This window comes from Pteronotus mesoamericanus, unplaced genomic scaffold (genome assembly GCF_021234165.1).
Source record: "Pteronotus mesoamericanus isolate MK-2021 breed Mesoamerican mustached bat unplaced genomic scaffold, CSHL_Meso_final contig_164, whole genome shotgun sequence".
Lineage (NCBI taxonomy): Eukaryota > Metazoa > Chordata > Mammalia > Chiroptera > Mormoopidae > Pteronotus > Pteronotus mesoamericanus.
The window spans coordinates 21,420,411-21,438,823 of NW_026555065.1; the positions used below are offsets into that span (position 1 = coordinate 21,420,411).

The following is an 18,413-nucleotide window of genomic DNA, read 5'->3' on the forward strand; positions in this document are numbered from 1 at the left end:
TTGGACCATACATCTCCACTAGGCACTGCTGAAATCTCCCGAGCTTGACTAGCTTACACTTGTTCAGTTTACACCCCTACCCTGGCTCCCATTTATGCCTGTGACAGGATCTCTCCATGCAGACTGGCATGGCTATATCTTCACATTCAGCTTCAAGCTCTTCTGACCTTTATATGCTCATCTCTAGAGTAGAACCTCATGCACCAGCCCCAATGCCACTGCCTGGGACTTGGACTTAGGAGACATGTTACTCAGGGTACAGAACATAGTACCAGGAACTTGGGCCTCTGAAATCAGACCTAAATCATAGATCTCCTAGTTCTTAGGCTCTAGGAGAAAAGATCCAAATTCATAAAGCAGATCCTCAAACCTATATATCTCTAGTTCCTGAAGTCTTGGTTAGCAGCCTCATCAGTTGAAGAAAAGAAGAATTAATTCTACCAAAAGGCAGAGAGGAAGAAAGACCTGGAACATTCAGGTATAGAGCAGGAGAGCAAATTCAACATCTTTTCCAACACCTTACACACTTTCTCAGGGGCCTTCTTGCTTTTGTTCTTCCTGTACTTGAGCTTGGAGACTACAGTGCTTAAGAACCAGAATCTGGGATCTACCTGTTAGCAATGGGAGAAATTTGGGCCTATTATGTCTCCTGCTGAAGATTGTCTAGATTTAATTTGACCATCAGGATAATATGAGTGCTCTACCCCACGGCCGAATCTTGCTTAACTGACCCAGCAATTACAGAGTGGATGTGCTACCTGCATTGCTTGTGGCAGATTAGTCACAACAATGTACCAGCCTACTGTCCCATCATTGCCATCTCCTTGCCATGATGTGTGGCTTTGAAATAGCAGCTGGTAAAGCTGGACCTGGCTTTAGAAAAGAGTCAAGACAATGCTGTCTCCATGCTTTGATGGGAAAACATCTCTCAGCCCATCATTGCCTCTATTTCTGATAAGCTTTGGTTACATCCTGTGATTACATCAGGTATACAAAGATGGCCCATTACTAAACTGCACGTTGAACTCACCCAAGTAAACTAATCTAGTGGAAAAGAGACTGTGGCTCACCCTTATCCAGAAAGTCAGAGTGTGCCCATTGGGTTTGCCAAGCCCTTTATTTCCTAGGGACCCTCACAACTGTCTCACCAGTGGAATAGTTGGTTCCTGGGTACAGCTGAAACCTCTCCTGACATTCAGACTAAGGTCTTTGGAAACCACACCCTCATGGGATCACCCTAGGTAACCAGTTCTGGTCTGGGAGTTCTGAGCACTCATCCTCAGCTACCTTGATCCTACCTTCTCTTTACCAACATTCTGTCATAAGGCCTTAAGACCCCATGGGGGTCTTTTCCCCAGTATCTTTTCCCTACTCTTCCTTTTATACCCCCTCCCACATGCCTTTCACAATCTTTAAGCTTTTGCAGCTGAATCTCATATATCAAAAAAATTTGTCAAGCATTTAAAATAATAAGTGGTTCATTCCCTGGCTGGTTTGGCTCAGTTGATTGAGGGCTGGCCTGAGAACCATAAGGACACCAGTTCTATTCCCTGTCTGGGCACATGCCTGAATTGTGGGTCAGGTTCCTAGTTTGGGGCATCCAAGAGGCAACCAATTGATGTCTCTCTCCCTCTCTTTCTTCCTCCTTTCCCTTTCTCTAAAAATAAATAAAGTCTTTTAAAAAAATAATAAGTGGTTCAGGATTGTAACATTTCCACTGACCAGCTGAACAAAGTGCAGTTAGACTCACCAGCAGTGGGAAGAAAATATAAAATTATCTAACTTTTGGCTTCTGTAATGGATACAGTGTCTCCCAAGTCCTGAGATTTAGGTAAACATTTTTGTTTGAATCTGTATATTTGAACAAAGGTAAAGGATGATTAACCAACAATGGCATTTTCACATATTGATTCCATTTTTTACATGCTGTTTTACACCTGATTTCCTTCCAATCTCTCACACCAGCTAACACCAGCCCTATCTGTGGTTATCTTAGAGTCTGGTGTAGAGAGCCTGGCCTGAGCTTTTATCAGCCTTTTTAACTTCAAACTTTATCTTGATACCTTATACCACTCTTGACCTTCTTTGAGTGACTTTGAATCTTTTTATCTCTATTCCAATCTCATAAATACATTAGACTGAGAAGTAGGCCCTATCTAGAGTTTGTCCAAGAATGATCAGAGATCCTGGACCTCTAGTTAAGCCTCACACAGAACTCCCAAGCCAGCTTACCTCCATCCAGAATGATGTGACTTCTGTCTGTTAGCACTGACTGAATCATGTTCACTGAGAAAGGGGAGGGTCTTACTGTATGATGAGATCTCACTGGCCCCTTCTTTTAGACTCACTGTGTGATGCCAACACTCTTCTTTCCTGCAAGAGATGCCCAGTGGCTCTGACCATCTCTGCTTCTCTCTCAGCTCACCTTGGAGCTGAGTGGCTCCACTTCCCAGTAATGCTTGTGCCAGTCAGTGCCCCCCTCATTGTCTCTCCCTCTTCTCTTTCTTTATCTTTGTGCTTCCTGCCGTGGTACCCCCCAACCCCTCCAGAGCTGCTGGATGACCAGCACCCTGTGGTCCGGTTGCTGCGCCGTTTTTCCTCTGACTGCCCAGGGGGCCGGCCAGTCTCCTTGGATGCCACGCTGGCGCATCACCTGCACCAGTGCTCCTACCACCTGCGCCTCTTCCGGAACTGGCTGCGCTCAGGCCAGGATGACCCCGAGTGCCTCTACGGTACCCCCTACCACCAAGCTGGCTGCTGCCGCTACCCTGGCTGGGACTGACTGCTTTGCTTTTTGCACTTTTGGCAGGAGAGCCCACCTGTTCCTTTCTCCTATTTACCCTAAGGTTATGTGACTTGCATTTAGTTGCTTGGATGGGATTGGTGCCAGACTGCCTGGTAGCTGTAGCACTGGCTGTTCCTCCTTCCTCACTGCCTCCTAATGCTACCCATTCCCAATTCTATTAAGTTACAAGAGTAGTCTCTTGCCCTAGAATTTATTTTTATCTTTATAGCCTTATACTACCACCATCTTCAAATCCAAACATATTTCTACCCACTCTGAGGAGCTAGAGACTGTACATCTCTTGCTCTCTTGCCACTAGAGTACATGGAGAAATTGAAGCACAGAGGTCTCAATGAATCCTTGAAGCAAACAAGGGCCAGAAGTTAGACAATGATGAGGTATAATTCTTTTGAGGTTTTAGTCATTGGTGAATAGGAGGCTATGTCTTGCATAGATATTACTGTCCTGCCTACCCTTAGTCCCTTGAAGGAGATGTAGAGGAGGCATAAGAAAGATTGGAGACTGAAAAAGTGGTTGAGATGTATGCTTCTTGATTCTCCAATGGGAAGGTTTTTTTTTTTTCTTCTTTCTTTCTTTTCAACGGGCCCTGGGATTAAGGTTGCACATTTAGTTTTACCCTTTACCCTAGTCAGAATGGTGGACCTACATTGGAACTATTGGGTTCAGAGCAGAGAATCAGTATTTATTATGTCTTCTAGGGTGTTTGCCTATTTTTCTGATGGAATAAAGAAATCCTAGCAAGTCTGGGGTCTTCCATTGAGGGCAGAAGGGAGAACCTTTGATGTGATGGAAATAACCAAGAAAGAACTTCCATCCCCCAGCCTGTTCATGCATGTGATTTTCCTGGGCTGAGCTCCATATGTACTGCATGCCCTCCAGCTTGCTTCCAGATATTCTAGCCTTTCTACCCATATCCTAAATCTGCATGAACCCCTTCTCAGATTACATGCTCTCCTCCTTAATCTGGTTCTCTTATACATGATCCGTGAAATCTGCTGTTTCTTCCCAGCTCCATGACTTCCCTAACCTCATTTACACCTACAATCACCCCTTATCTATGGACCTTTGGTTTATTCCTCCAGAAAGTGCAACAGCAATATAGGTGCTTACCCTATTGGGATTCTGTTGACTTTTCCATGGGACATTGCAGGCTCTCCATAGGTAGGATGAGAGGTGATTTGATTCACCTGGAGGCCTTGGCAGGTAGACTTTTTAGGAAGTCTGGAGGTGACAGAAATAGACTTCTTTTGGGGCTCTAAAGAGTTCCCTTTCCTGAAAATCTTGAATACCCCATGCTCCATAAGCCATGGACTCTCAGGGACTTTCCATGCTTCCTTGGCCAGTTGGGGTATATCTGGCAGGAGTAATATTGACTTTGCCCATCTCTTTTCTAACAGGATTTGAAGGGTGCTCCATGGTGCCTACCATCTACCCCCTAGAAACACTGCATAATGCCCTTTCCCTGCGTCAAGTAAGTGAATTCTTGAATAGAGTCTGCCAGCGCCACACTGAATCCCAAGCACAGGCATCTGCAGGTATGGAGAATACTCTTGTCTTGTACTCTGATTTCTGCCCTCATTCCCATGCTTCCTAGAATATGAATAATAAATTGAAAAGATAGGCACTCCAAAAATACATAAAAGTAGGCCTGAAAAAAATGTTTAGCCCTAGCTGGTATGGCTCAGTGAATTGAGCGCAGGCCTATGAACCAAAGGGTCACTTCTTCGATTTCTAGTGTAGGGCACATGCCTGGGTTGCAGGCCAGGTCCCCAGCAGGGTGCATGTGAAATGCAACCACACATTGATGTTTATCTCTCTCTCTTCCTCCTTCTCTTCCCCTCTCTCAAAATAAAGTCTTTAAAATAAAAGAGAAAAATGTTTAATTGCATAAGCCAACTCAAAATCTTAGAAATATCACTCCTTCCCAAGTAAATTTATAAATTTAGTATGATCCCAATCAAAATATTGCTGGCTTTCTAAAATCAGACAAATTGGTTCTGAAGTTCTCACTGAAAAATACACAAGCAAGAATAGCCAAGAAAACCTTGAAAAGAAGAGCAATGAAGGGGAACTAGTCCTACCAGATTTTAAAACATCCTATAAAACTTCTATAAAAATACAGTATAATATTGGTATATGAATAGACAGAGATCAATCAAACAAAACAGAATATTTAGAAATAGATGAAGTTAGCATTTCAAAATACTGGAGGAAAGACAGACTTTTTTAATAAATAGAGTTGGGACAACTGCATAATTATTTGACAAAAATTAAAATCGAATCCATACTTCATGCTATATGCCCGTGTAAACTCCATGTAGATCAGAGAATTAAATGTAAAAATTAAACCATACAGTAGGTAGTTCCAAGGGCTTGTCCTTTTGAAGAAATACCAAAAAATCAAGCAAAAACTGACAGAATCAACTTTGTCAGAACGCTGGAAAATAGTGAAAGGTTTGCAACAATCAGGAAAATACTGAATCAAGACAGAGATAACCTAAAAATGGAATGAAGCTCTCCAGTATTTTTACTTGACTTCCCCCCCATCTCCCCACCTTGGCAACAGTCTTTTAGATGGAAACTCCATATTCTCAGGGGGGGACCCTGGTCCCTGGTTCCAGAAAAAGCAAAATAGACCTTATTCGCAAAGAATTGTGTTTGTTCTAATGTGTGTGGGCTACCTTAAGGACTGACACAGGGTGCTTACCTTTGTTTCACCTGACTTGGAACTCACCCAGTGCATGAATGTGGCTATGCAGAGGGTATTTTTTGAAAACACTGTAAGGTAAGTGAACAACGTGCTTTGTAGGGCAAAAAATTATAGTTGAGGCACACAATAGGCATCCTGAAAGCCTAGGAGAAAAACCTAGGCAGAGAGTTTCTTTAGGAAATTAGGCATTCAAAACCACCCCTATATACCAGGAAATTTAAAAAGCCATGCACATGCCTAGAGGAGGACACATGAACACAAAAATACATGAGAAGACTCTCTTTTCTAGACTTGGCACAAGCAGGAAGGCTAAGGCGATGTTGTAAGCAGTCTGCCAAAGTGTTGAAGGAGTACCTCAGCATAGAATGAATTGACAAAGGCTGTAAGAGCTCCTCTCCCCCTTCCTTCTACTCCTTTCTCTCCTTCCCCTACCCCTTTTTTGTTCCTGGCACATTCAAAGGAATCCTTATCAAAACACTTGCTGAACATAAGCTAAAGGAACAAGACTTCACAGACCACACATGACAAAGAAGAAAACTTTACAAAAATAGTTTAGAAAGATCATGGAACAAACAGCTATAGACCATAGCAAACAACAAAAGCAAACCCTAATGAAGGGAGGCTAATCTGATTTTCAGAGTTAACACATTAAAATATTCAAAATGTCCAATTTTCAACGAAAAAATTATAAAATATGCAAAGAAACAAGACCATGTGTTCCATTCACAGAATAAATAAACAGAAATGGTTCTTGAGGAAACACAGACATTAGACTTACTAGATAAATATTTTAAACAAGGAAAGGAAACCAGGGACAAAGAACTAAGGAAAATCAGGAGAATGATATCTCAACAAATAGATAATATCATTAAAGATGGAGAAAAAAATAAACCAAACAGAAATTTGGGGCCTGAAAAATATAATAATAGAAATGAAAAATTTACTAGAGGATTTTTTAGGAGATTTGAGCAGGAAGAAGAAAGAATTAGCAAACTTGAAGATAGGTTCTCTGAAAAATGTCCAGTCTGAAGAGGAGAAATTTAAAAAGAATAAAGAAAAATTAACAAATCAAGAGAGGTTTGTTGGACACCATTAACATACCAACATATCCATAATGGGAGTCCCAGGAGGAGAAGAGAGAAGGAAGGAGGTACAAAAAATAATAGAAGAAATAATGGCTGAACACTTCTCAAATTTGACAAAGACACAAATCTTTACAACCAAATAGTTGAGATAAATGCAAAGAGATCTACACTGGGACACATTATAATCAAGTTGTCAAAAGGCAAAGATGGAGAAAATCCTAAAAGTAGCAAGAGAAAAGTAACTTGTCACATTGAAGTGATCTCTATTAAGATCTACAACCCATTTCTCATCAGAAGCCATAGAGGCCAGAGAGCAGTGGGATGATGTACTTAAAGTGCCAAAAGAAATCCCTGACTGGGAATCGAAAAAAAAACTATCAACCAAGAATTCTGTATCTGGCAAAACTCTTCAAAAATGAAGGATAAATTAAGGCATCCCCAGATAAACAGAAATTGAGAGAGTTTGTCACTAGTAGACCTACCCTAAAAGGAAGACTTTAGGCTGAAATAAAAGGACACTACACAGTAACTTGAAGCCACACCAAAAAATAAAGGACTCTGATAAAGGTAATTACATTGGTGAATATAAAAGCCAGCATTATAGTATTTTTAATTTGCAGCTCTTCTTTTTGTTTCATGTATGAATTAATACACAAGTCAATAAAACAATCATTTTAAGTGTGTTAATTGGCATATAATGTATAAAAATATAATTTGTGACAATAACAACATAAGGTGAGGACTGAGCCTTATGGGAACAGAGTTTTTGTATGTTATTGAAGCTAGCTTACTATTGATTCAAATAAGATTATTATAAATCTAGGATATTAAGTGTAATGCCCATGGTAACTACTGAGGAAATATCTAAAACTATACAGTAATGGAAATGAGAAGGGAATCAAAATGGTTCAATACAAAAATCAATTAAACACAATAGATGGCAGTAATGAAGGAAATGAGGAATGAAAAAATTATATGATATACAGAGAACATAGCAAAATGGCAGAAGTAAGCCCTTCCTCATCACTAGTTATTTTAAATGTAAATGAATAAACCTTTTCAAACAAAAGGCAGAGATTAGCAGAATAAATTTTTAAAAAATTATCCATCTGTATGTTACAAGAGACTCAATTTAGATCCAAAGACACAAGTAGGGTGAAAGTGAAAAGATCTATTCCATCCAAATAATAACCAAATGAGAGCTGGAGTTTACTAATGTCATGTGAAATAGTCTTTAAGTCAAAAATTTTGATAGGAGACAGAGGTCATTATATATTGATAAGAGTCAATTCATCAAGAAGATAGAGTGATTATAAACATATACTCACCATACAACAGAGCTCCAAAATATTTGAAGCAAATATTGACAGAATTGAAGGGAGAAATAGCTCTACAATAATGACTAGTTGGAGACTTCAATACCCCATTTTCAATAAAAGATAAATAGCTAGACAGATATTAGTAAGTAGACAGAGAACTTGAGCAACACCATAGCACCATAAGCCAACTAAATCTAACAGACATTATAGAACATTTCATCATTTCTGGCTGGTATGGCTCAGTAAATTGAGTGCCGGCCTGTGAACCGAACTGTCACTGGTTCGATTCCCAGTCAGGGCACATGCCAGAGTTGCAGTCCAGGTGCCCAGTAGGGGGCGCGCAAGAGGCAACCACATATTGATGTTTCTCTCCCTCTCTTTCTGCTTCCCTTCCCCTCTCTCTAAAAATAAATAAGTAAAATCTTTTAAAAGAAAAGATTATCCCATCTAACAACAACAGAATGCAGGTTCTTTTTTTAAAATTAAATTTATTGGGGTAACATTGGCTAATAAAATTATATAGGTTTCAAGTGTACAATTCTATGATACATTATCTGTATATTTTATTGTGTGTTTACCACCCAAAGTGAAATCTCTTTTAATCACCATATATTTGACCCTCCTTTATCCTTAACTACCCCCACAGCACCCCTTCCTTCTGGTTACCAACATACTACCGTCTCTGTCTATGAGTTTTTGTTTGGTTGGTTTTCTTATTTGTTCATTGGTTTCTTTCAGTTTTATATCCCACATATGAGTGAAATTATATGGTTCTTGACTTTTTCTGTCTGACTTATTTCACTTAGCCTAATATCCTCAAGATCCATCCATGTTGTTACAAATGGCAGTATTTCATTTTTTTTTAATAGCTGAGTAATATTCCATTGTATATATGTACCCATCTTCTTTATCCAGTCATCTATTGAGGGATACTTTGATTGTTCTCATGTCTTGGCCATCGTGAATAATGCTGTGATGAACACAAGGGTACATATATCTTTGCAAATAAAAGTTAAAAAAAATTTTTGGTTGCTCTTACTGTTTTGGCTCAGATGGTTGGACATCATGCCACAAAGCAAAAGGTTGCTGGTTTGATTCCTGGTCAGGGCACATAGTTGGGTTGTGGGTTCAGTGCCTGGCTGGGATGTGTACAAGAGGCAACCGATCATTGTTTCTCTCTTAAACCGATATGTTTCTCCCCCTGTCTTTCTGCCTCCCTTCTCTTTTCTCTAAAAATAAATAAAATAAAAATTTGGGGTAAATACCCAGAAGAGTGGTTGCTGGGTCATATACTAACTCTATTCTTAATTTTTTGAGGAACCTTAATACTGTTTTCCACAGTGGCTGTACCAGTTTACATTCCCTCCAACACTGAATGAGGGTTCCTTTTCCTTCACAACCAACATTTATTACTTGTCCTGTTGAAAATAGCCATTTTAACAGGTGTGAGGTGGTATCTCATTGTAGTTTTGATTTGCATCTTCCCCTAATAGCTAGTGAAATTGAGCATCCCCTCCTATATCTTTTGGCCATTTGTATGTCTTCTAGGGAGAAGTGTTTGTTCAGAGCCTCTGCACATTTTTAAATTGGATTGTTTATATTTTCGGTGTTGAGTTGTATGAGTTCTTTAAGTATTTTGGATATTAACCCCTTGCCAGGGCTGTTTGCAAATATCTTCTCCCATTCAGTTGTTGCTTTTTTGTTTTGTTGAAGGTTTCTTTTGCTGTGCAGAAGCTTTATAGTTAGATATAATCCCATTTATTGATTTTTGCTTTTACTTCCCTTGCCTTTGGAGTAATATACATTCTTCTTAAGTGCACATGGAATAGTCTCCAGCATAGACTATGTTAGGCCACAAAAGAAGTCTAAATAAATTTTTAAAAATTGAAATTATACAAAATATTCTTTCCAACCACAATTAAATGATGCCAGAAATCAGTAAAAGAAGGAAAACTGGAAAATTCACAAATATGTGGAAATTAAACAACATATTCTTTTTTAAATAAGATCTTATTTATTCACTTTTAGAGAGAGGGGAAGGGAGGGAGGAAGAGAGGGAGAGAAACATTGATGTGTGAGAGACACATCATCAGTTGCCTCTCACACTCCCCTAACTGGGGACCTGGCCTGCAACCCAGGCATGTGCCCTGACTCACAGACTGACACTCAATCCACTGAGCCACACCGGCCACGGCTAAACAACATATTCTTAAACAAACTATGGGTCAGCAATCCATTACGAGGCAAATTAGAATATACTTTAAGGTGAATTAAAATGAAAATGTAACATACCAGGATTTATGGAATGCAGCAAAATCAATGCCAAGAGAGTATTTAAATCTGTAAACACCTACATTTTAAAAAGGAGGATCTTAAATCAAAGACCTAACTTTATACCTTAAGAAACTGAAAAAAGAAGAACAAACTAAACCCAAAGCTAGCAGAAGGAAAGAACTAATAAATATTTAGAGCAGAGATAAAGGAAACAAAGGATAGGAAAATAATAGGAAGGATCAACAAAATCAGAAGTTGGTTCTTTGAAAAAAAAAATGGACAAATTTTTAGCTAGACCACCTAGGAGACATAACTTTAGAATACTGTACTCTGACTGTAAATCCTTTAGTGGGGCAAAAAGAACTATAAAATAATTTAAACCTCATTTAGTAGTTTGTTAGTGATATTGGCACTATTTAAAAAAATTTATTGATTTTAGAGGGGAAGGGAGGGAGAGAGTGAGCAAGAGAAACATCACTGACCTGAGATGGAACCTACAACCTAGGCTTGTGCCCACATCCTTTTGGTTTATGGTACAATGTTCCAATCAACTGAGCCACAACAGCTAGGGCTATTGGTACTATTTTAAAACTATGTATAATAGAGTAAAGCAAGTAAGATACTCAGCTGTGTTCCTATTAGAAACCAGGATTTTCAAGGTAAGATAAATAGGTACAAGTATAAATTCAAAATATTTTTAAAATACTGTAATTTTATTTATTCTTTTTTTTAAATTTATTGATAGGGGGGCGCATGGGGAGAAGACTAATTTGTTGTTTCATGTATTTATGTATTCCTTGGTTGATTCTTGTTTGTGCCCTGACTAGGGATTGAACCCACAACTTTGGCTTATCAGAACAATGCTCTCACCAATTGAGCTACCTGGCCAAGGGCCTAGAAATGCTGTAATTTTAAATTTGCATAGAACTATCAATATGAATTCAGGGTTTTTTTTTTAAGTGCTATTTCTGACATTATGCATCATCAGCAGAAGCAATGAGCTCCCTCAATACATAGATATTGGTTTCTACATAACATTCCCCACTACCAGGATTCCATGGGAAAATGACTGATTCTTGGTTTAGTGCATGTTTTTTCACCTTTAAAAAAAGAAATCACACACTTCCCCACCCCCACCATGAGCCTCTATAGTCATTTTTTCCCTAATCACCACCCTAATCTCCACTGCACAAAATTTTAATACCACAGATATACTATATACTTATTTATGTATTGTGGCCATATGATGGACACAAAGCAATTGAATATCTAAGAATTTTTTCACCCTCACCAAGAACTAATTTTGTAGAGAATGCATGGTCTAGGGCAATGAAGGCGTAAGGGATGCCGGGACATGTAACAAAAACAAGGAAGCAGTCAGTCCTGAGGAGGCTCCCACTGACCAGAACTGGAATATTTTAGCATTAAAAAGAATAATTTATTGTAATTAATTAAAGTGTATTGAATATATACAAGTCTGCAAATTCATAATAAATCTTACAAAAATAAAATAATTATCATCTGTCACTGTTGGAGAATACTGTTCAACAATTCTTTCCTTTGAAAACTAATTAAAGGTAAATAAGAACATCCTTTTTAGTAACAACTACAGTTCAGTGTAATTAAATAGCCACAGCTGTAGAGAGAAAGCTTTGCCCTGAATGAAGTGGCTCAGTTGGTTGGACGTTGTCCTGTAAACTGGAAGGTCGCTGGTTTGAATCCTGGTCAGGACATATGTGCAGGTTGCAGGCTTGGTCCCCAGTTGGGGTACACGAGGCAACAATTGATGTTTCTTTCCTACTCTTTCTCCCTCCCTTTCCCTCTCTCTAAAAATGAATAAATAAAATCTTTTTTCTAAAAAGAAAAAGAGAGAAAGCCCTTCTTTACAGAAACTATACCAGCTAATAAAATTTCTTTACAGAAAAAAAGAGCTAAGTTGATAGAATTAGAAAATCACCGTTTGACACCCCTAATAAAATAATTAAGGATCATCAATGGATACTAACACAATTAGTTGAAATGGTGGGCTTACACAGCATCAAAGGATCACCTCTCATTAGAAGGGGGAAACTCTACAATGAGGGGATTCTGTGGACACCACTTTAGCCCAGTTAGTAAAGTTAGCCTTACTTAGTGGGACAATGAGACATTATGTGCCTCCAATGTAATACAATATAAAATACGCAGGATCGCTTCTTCAGGTATTCTTGCCAAAGTTATTTAAACTGAATAATCTAATGCAACCTTTCATAGCTAACTTTCAGTTTATAGGAGATGCAAGAGATAGTGAAACAAGTTAAATTATTTTATGAGGAAGCAATCTGATGAATTCTGAATGTGAGAAATGACATTGTGTGAGACAACTGACCATTCTTTTCAAAATACCATTATGAAAAAAATAAATAGGGAGGAGGGCACTATCCTAAATTATAAGAGATTTTGGATACATAACTAACTACAATGCATGATTCATGTTTGGATCTTACTGCAAAAGACATTTATTAAATAATTGGGGAAAATTTGAATATGGATTAGGTATTAATGATATTAGGGTATTATTTTTAATTTTGTTAGATTTATTAGTTAGTGGTATTTGTCTATACAGGAGAAATTCCTTATATTTTAGAAGCGCATATTAAAGTATTTAGAGGTAAAATGTTTCATGATGTCTGTCATTTATTTTAGAGAACTTCAGCATGAAGAAATAGATGAAACAAGTATGGCAACATGTTCACATGAGCTAATGTGTTAAATACAGGAGATGAGTGTGTCAGTATTGATTGTACTAGTAGTCTCTCAATGACTTTTTAAAAATATATTTGAATATATTCATAATAGAAAGTTTCAAATATTTAAAATGGTTTGTGTGAAGGATGTTCCTTCTCAGCCTGAGGAAATAGAAGTTGGTTTTGACTTATGTTGGGAACCTGTAGCTCTTGGATTCTTCTTCACATACTTTTTTTTCTTCCCTTTCTCTCTCCAACCTATCCAGCCCTCTTTGAGTCTATGCACAGCAACCAGGCCTCAGATGGCCCATTTTCCCCACCCCGTACTCTTCATTCACCTACCATACAACTTCGGCAGCGCTCTGAGAAGCCCCCTTGGTGTAAGTAATCCTTCTGGAATTACCTAGACAGAGGCCCAGAGGGATGGGGGAATTGGTGAGTGAGGGACCTGTCCCTTGAGGGAAGTGAAGATGAAGGTTGAAAGACCGGGAATAACCAGTCAGGGAAGCAGTCACATCTGCCTCTTCCAATATGACAGGAGGTTATATGTATGGTGTCTTGTCACCTCTGTCTTCCACAACCCTTCTATCTCATTGGGGAGGCTCCTAAAAGATAGTGGTCCAGAGAGTCCTTTGGGAAAGAAAGAATGAAGAGACTTCAATCTCCTCAGATCCTCATTTGGTCTCTACAGTTTCCTCAAGTAAAGATGACTTGGGAGGAAACCCAACTATATAGAAAAGCTGGGAGAAGGAAACTAGAATCTGCTACTACTCTCTAGATGTCCTTTCTCTCAAGTTGTCTGTTCTCAGTGCAAGTTAGGGTGTTGCTTTTTCCAATCTGTTCTTTATTATCTCTACCCTATCACTAATTATCCTTGTGAATTTTTAGGGTATTTGTAGGGTAATTTTTAGGGAATTTTTAGGGTAATTGTAGGGAGAGGGAGATACCAGTAATAATGAGAGGGGAGATAAGGGCTGGAGACACCACTGATGGAAAAATCCTGTCCTTACTCATCCTGCCTCTAAGGAATAACTAAAATCAAACACACCTTTCACTAGTTTACTTGGATAGGACTTAAGCAGATTCATATTTCAGCATCAGGGTAAATAGTTGTTGAACTATGTCTTTCTGTAGCATCCTGTATGCCAAAGAAACTTGCCTACCTAACACCAAGAATTCTCCCCCTGAATTTCAGATTATCCTACACTCACTTTGCCATTGTCCCTTTTACCGCTCTCCTATAGTGTTTATGGTTTGGAGCCCCTCTCGTCCTTCTCCCACTTATGTTTCTGTCTGATCTCTTTGATTTGCCTGAATCAAACCACTAGCTGAATATTAAGGCTACTTAAACCCTTGAGTGAATTCAGTTTACAGCTTTTTTTTTTCTTGTTTGTAATCTCAGTATCAGGTGTATAACCTGATTGGCAAGTATTTTGGGGGTCTGTCTCTTTGCCCTAAATAAGCCTTGCTGGCTCAAAATCATGTTCCTTTTTTTTCTGCTTGAAGCATGCCTCCCGTGATCCTTTACAAAAAAGAGGTTGCTGGCATACCTTAAACTGAATGACTTTGTACACTTGGGCTTGCCAACTTTCCCAGGTTCTCTTTGATTAAAAGATATTCAGGTATCCCCTATTTCCAAAATCTATAACTATTTATAACAGAGTGTTTTAAATATAAAGTTTTAATGCCATTAATAAATATAATATTTACAAAGGGAAAAGTAGATTAGTCCCCTACTGGAGGTCAATGAAAAAGTAGAGGTTGGGGTGGGAATTGTCCCACAGTGTAATTGAAGACTCTTTGGTCTTTATCTTATTACTGTCAGGATCTGGGAAATTGGATTTTATATTTTATATGTATATAATATACACAAACCTGTAATATTGTATGCCCCAATACTTACAGGGTCATAACTTTGGACCCATGGATGGATTTCAGGGTAAAGTCTATGAACCATAGGAATTATATGTAAAGATTAGTGTGATTATTCACATGTACACTTTCCTGGGAAGATAGTCCATGACTTTCATTCACATTTCAAAGGAGTCAGTGAACCCCAGAAAGTTTCATTAAAAACTGCTCCCAGAGATTCTGTGGCATTCTTCTATTTTTGGTGAATCATTTTCTTTTCTACTGTTCTGGTTCACATGGTTTTATTACATTTTTCTGCTTACTTGTATCTTGGGCTATAGACAATGATTACCTCTGCCTCAGAAACACATCAGTTGCTTTAAAGAAATTATTCTTAACCACACATGTACATCAAATTTAATTGGAATGTTTCAACAAAATATTTTGCCCTTATCTCCCTCTCCACTGCACACCTTTACCCTAAACCTACATATTAGAATCTCTAGAATCTATTAGAATCTATGTAACAGTAATTATGAACCACTGGGATAAAGTTGTTCATTCATGTGCTTCCAAATATGAATGAGGGATTGTGAGAATTTGGAATTGGGATAGGGATACATTGGTGAAAGAATTGGATGAAGTAGCCTCAGCACTCTCTCCAGAAGCTTTAGATGTACCTTAGTGCTACTCCTGTAGTATACTTTAGGCTGGAGCAACAGTTTCTGAGCTGGACTAACTTGGGAGTCTTTGCATAACTTAAAAGTATTTGGACTTTCTTTCCCGAAGGCACAGTAATTCAGGCCACCTGTTCTGGCACTAGAACTACATAGGTAGATTAGAACCTACTCCTCCAGCTTGCCTGACTTAATCTCCCGACTTTGCTTTACAGACAGCAGTGGCCCTTCCAGCACTGTGTCCAGTGCTGGTCCTTCCTCCCCTACTGCAGTGGATGGTAACTGCCATTTTGGCTTCAGCGATCAGCCCTCCCTAAGTTCACATGTGACTGAAGAACATCAAGGCCCTGGGCTGCACCAGGAGATCCCTGGGAATGGAGCACAAGAGCTCCCCACAGAAGGGGAGCAAGAGCACTTTGTACCAAACCAGCCCCTACAGGAGCCACCTGTGGAAACCAGCCAGCCATGTAAGGAGGTTGCTGAGAAGGTCAGCCAGCCATGCCAGCAGGTCCCTGACCTTAGCCAGACATGCCAGGACATCCCTGAAGAGACCAGCCACCCATGCCACGAGGTCCCTGACAACTGCCAGCCATGCAAGGAGGTCCATGGTGATGTTAACCAGACCTGCCAGGAGGTCCCTCAGATCAGTCAACTGTGCCAGAAAGTCTCTGAGGAAGCTTGCCATCTTTGCCAGCGGAACCCTGAGGAGGTCAGCCAGCCATGCCAGGGAGTCCCTGTGGAGGTTTGCAGCCTGGTCCATGCGTTCCCTGAAGGGCTTGGTGGCCTAGTCCAGGAACTCCCTGTGGATGTTGGCAAGCCAGTCCAAGAGATCCCTCAGCAGCTCAGTCAACCATGCCAGTCCTCTTTGGAGGTTGGCAGACTGGCCCAAGAGGCTTCTGCAGCCAGTCTGCTGTCTCAGGATATCTGTGAGGTTGATACACTGTCCCAAGAGTTCCCTGAGGATGGTGATCTACAGGCCCAGGAGGTCTCTGAGAAGGTTGATGAGCAGTCCTGGGTGGTCCCTGAGGTGACTGACCAGCTGTCTGGAGAAGCTGTTCCCCAAGCCCAGTATCCATCTAGTGATCCAAACCCTCAGAGCCAGCCTCCAGCCCATGATCAAAACTTACCCCTTCCACCAGCAACATGTGATTAATCATTTTCTCATTAATGGTGTTACACTATACCAGCCATTTGAGCTAGCAGCTTTTTTTGTTGGCTAACTCACCTGCCAGCGTAAGGCCTTGGATCTTACCAGAGGTGTCTGAGGAAGCAGTCCTCTTGGCTTGAAACATATGGGTGCTGGAGCTGGGCTTGGTGAGGGGCCAATTTCACGTTCAAAGCAGCTGTTGACTCCTCACCAAGCCATTAGACTTGAATAGGATTTCCTTCGCGGGGTGAGATGGTCTATCACTACCCAGCCTCCTCTGAGCATCCCAGAAAATCCCCGATGGTTAAAGGAAATGCCTCTTAACTGCTGAAGACACCATCTGTGCACAAGTGCAAAAGGGGATTCCAAGGTCTTCACTCTTCTGAAGAAATATTCATAACTTCTCAAGGTACCCTTAGACCATATGTGCATTCAGGGAGACTCTTGTCTTTGCTAGCACTCCTCAGGTGGGCCCAGGATGGCTGTCTGAAATATCTTGGAAAAAAAGAGTCCCCTTCCCAAACAAATATCCATCATGGCCATTAATCTTTAGACTGGGCTCATGGGTATTTCCATATCATCGCCAAGTGCCCAAGTTCCATTCCTCTGGGCAGTAGCTCTATGGAAAAATAGGTATTAGACTGCTGTGAAAATTTCAGAGAAACTATTTAAAATGCTCTAGGGGTTCTTGGCCAATCTATGAAATTGGGCCTCCTTTTGTTGTGGGGCTTTTTTTTGGCTTAGGAGATGCTGCATTAGAGAAAATCAGGTTCTATTTTAAGCAATCAGCAGAGATCAATATTGTACAGACGTAAGCAAAGATTATATATATACATATATATATATATATATTTCTGTAGTAGTGCCAGGGACAGACTGGCCAAAGAACAAACACTCCAGTGTCCCCAAGAGGTTTGTCCTTATATCATTGTGTCTTTAGGGCCAGGTGTGATTATGAAGCTTTTCCCAAAGATCTGGGGATGGGAATGGGGGTGGGTAAAAGGGGTAATGCCATCATTGGAATGGGGGGCTGGAATATTATGAGTGCTCAATAAATATGAAATAACGAGAAAGGTGGTGGTGATAATGTCCTTGTGAACTCAAAAATGAATGTGACTAGAAGTCAGTCATGTCTGTTACTGAATTAATATGAACCAGTCAAAAACCTTTGTAGTTGAGCGGAAATGGGTTATAAAAGTATAGAGATCAGGCATCTCAGGAGGTCCCTATGGCAATCAGTCTACCATCCTAAAATGTGTTAACTGAGTAGTGTTGTAGGAGTAGGAGGGTCTACCTCTGTGAACACCAGAGGGTACAAAAAAGCATTTTTACCAGCTCCTTGGAATCACCCTCTTAAGTTTTTACTCTGATGCTTTGGAGTGTCAGGAAGAGTTGACATAAAGGGGTTATGCTCTTTCTTTACTCCCTTGCCATCTTTATATTGGGAGAGCCCAGAGCACAGGAGGGTGGGACTATCCTCCTGCCTATATGTTCACATCCACACCTAGGCCTGTCCTGACATACCCAAGACGATGAAGGGTTTCACTGCAGGGGTAAAACCCATTTTACTCCGTGAAAATCCTGACTGCACAAGTGAGAGGTGTTTACAACCTAAGTAGAGTCTGGATCTCTTATGGCCCCTACACTTCTCACGGCTTCGGCATTTCCCTCTCTGAAGTATCTGATGCTCGTCACTCAGTCCTCAGCTCTTGATCCCATGGAGATCCCCTACCCTTCTTCCCTCACCTAAACCACATGTATGTCCCCACCCTTGGTTCAGGTATTCTCACCCATTTTCAGAAATTATGCTGGCTCCTT

General features: G+C 40.0%; 1 protein-coding gene across 11 annotated transcripts in view; it reads left to right on the plus strand.

Moving 5' to 3' along the window:
- Positions 1 to 17,703, plus strand: part of PPIP5K1 (diphosphoinositol pentakisphosphate kinase 1) — a 39,804-nt gene extending 22,101 nt beyond the window's left edge. For 5 of the 11 annotated variants that reach the window (XM_054565499.1, XM_054565496.1, XM_054565500.1 and 2 more), the window contains 3 exons: positions 4,204 to 4,341; positions 13,187 to 13,300; positions 15,664 to 17,702. In XM_054565499.1, the coding sequence (XP_054421474.1) occupies positions 4,204 to 4,341; positions 13,187 to 13,300; positions 15,664 to 16,601 (1,190 nt within the window). In that variant the 3' untranslated portion in view covers positions 16,602 to 17,702. Of the gene's footprint in view, positions 1 to 2,549; positions 2,733 to 4,203; positions 4,342 to 13,186; positions 13,301 to 15,663 lie in introns of all 11 variants that reach the window. The other 6 variants (XM_054565493.1, XM_054565494.1, XM_054565495.1 and 3 more) reach the window with 3 other exon arrangements.
- The last annotated feature ends 710 nt before the right edge of the window (positions 17,704 to 18,413 follow it).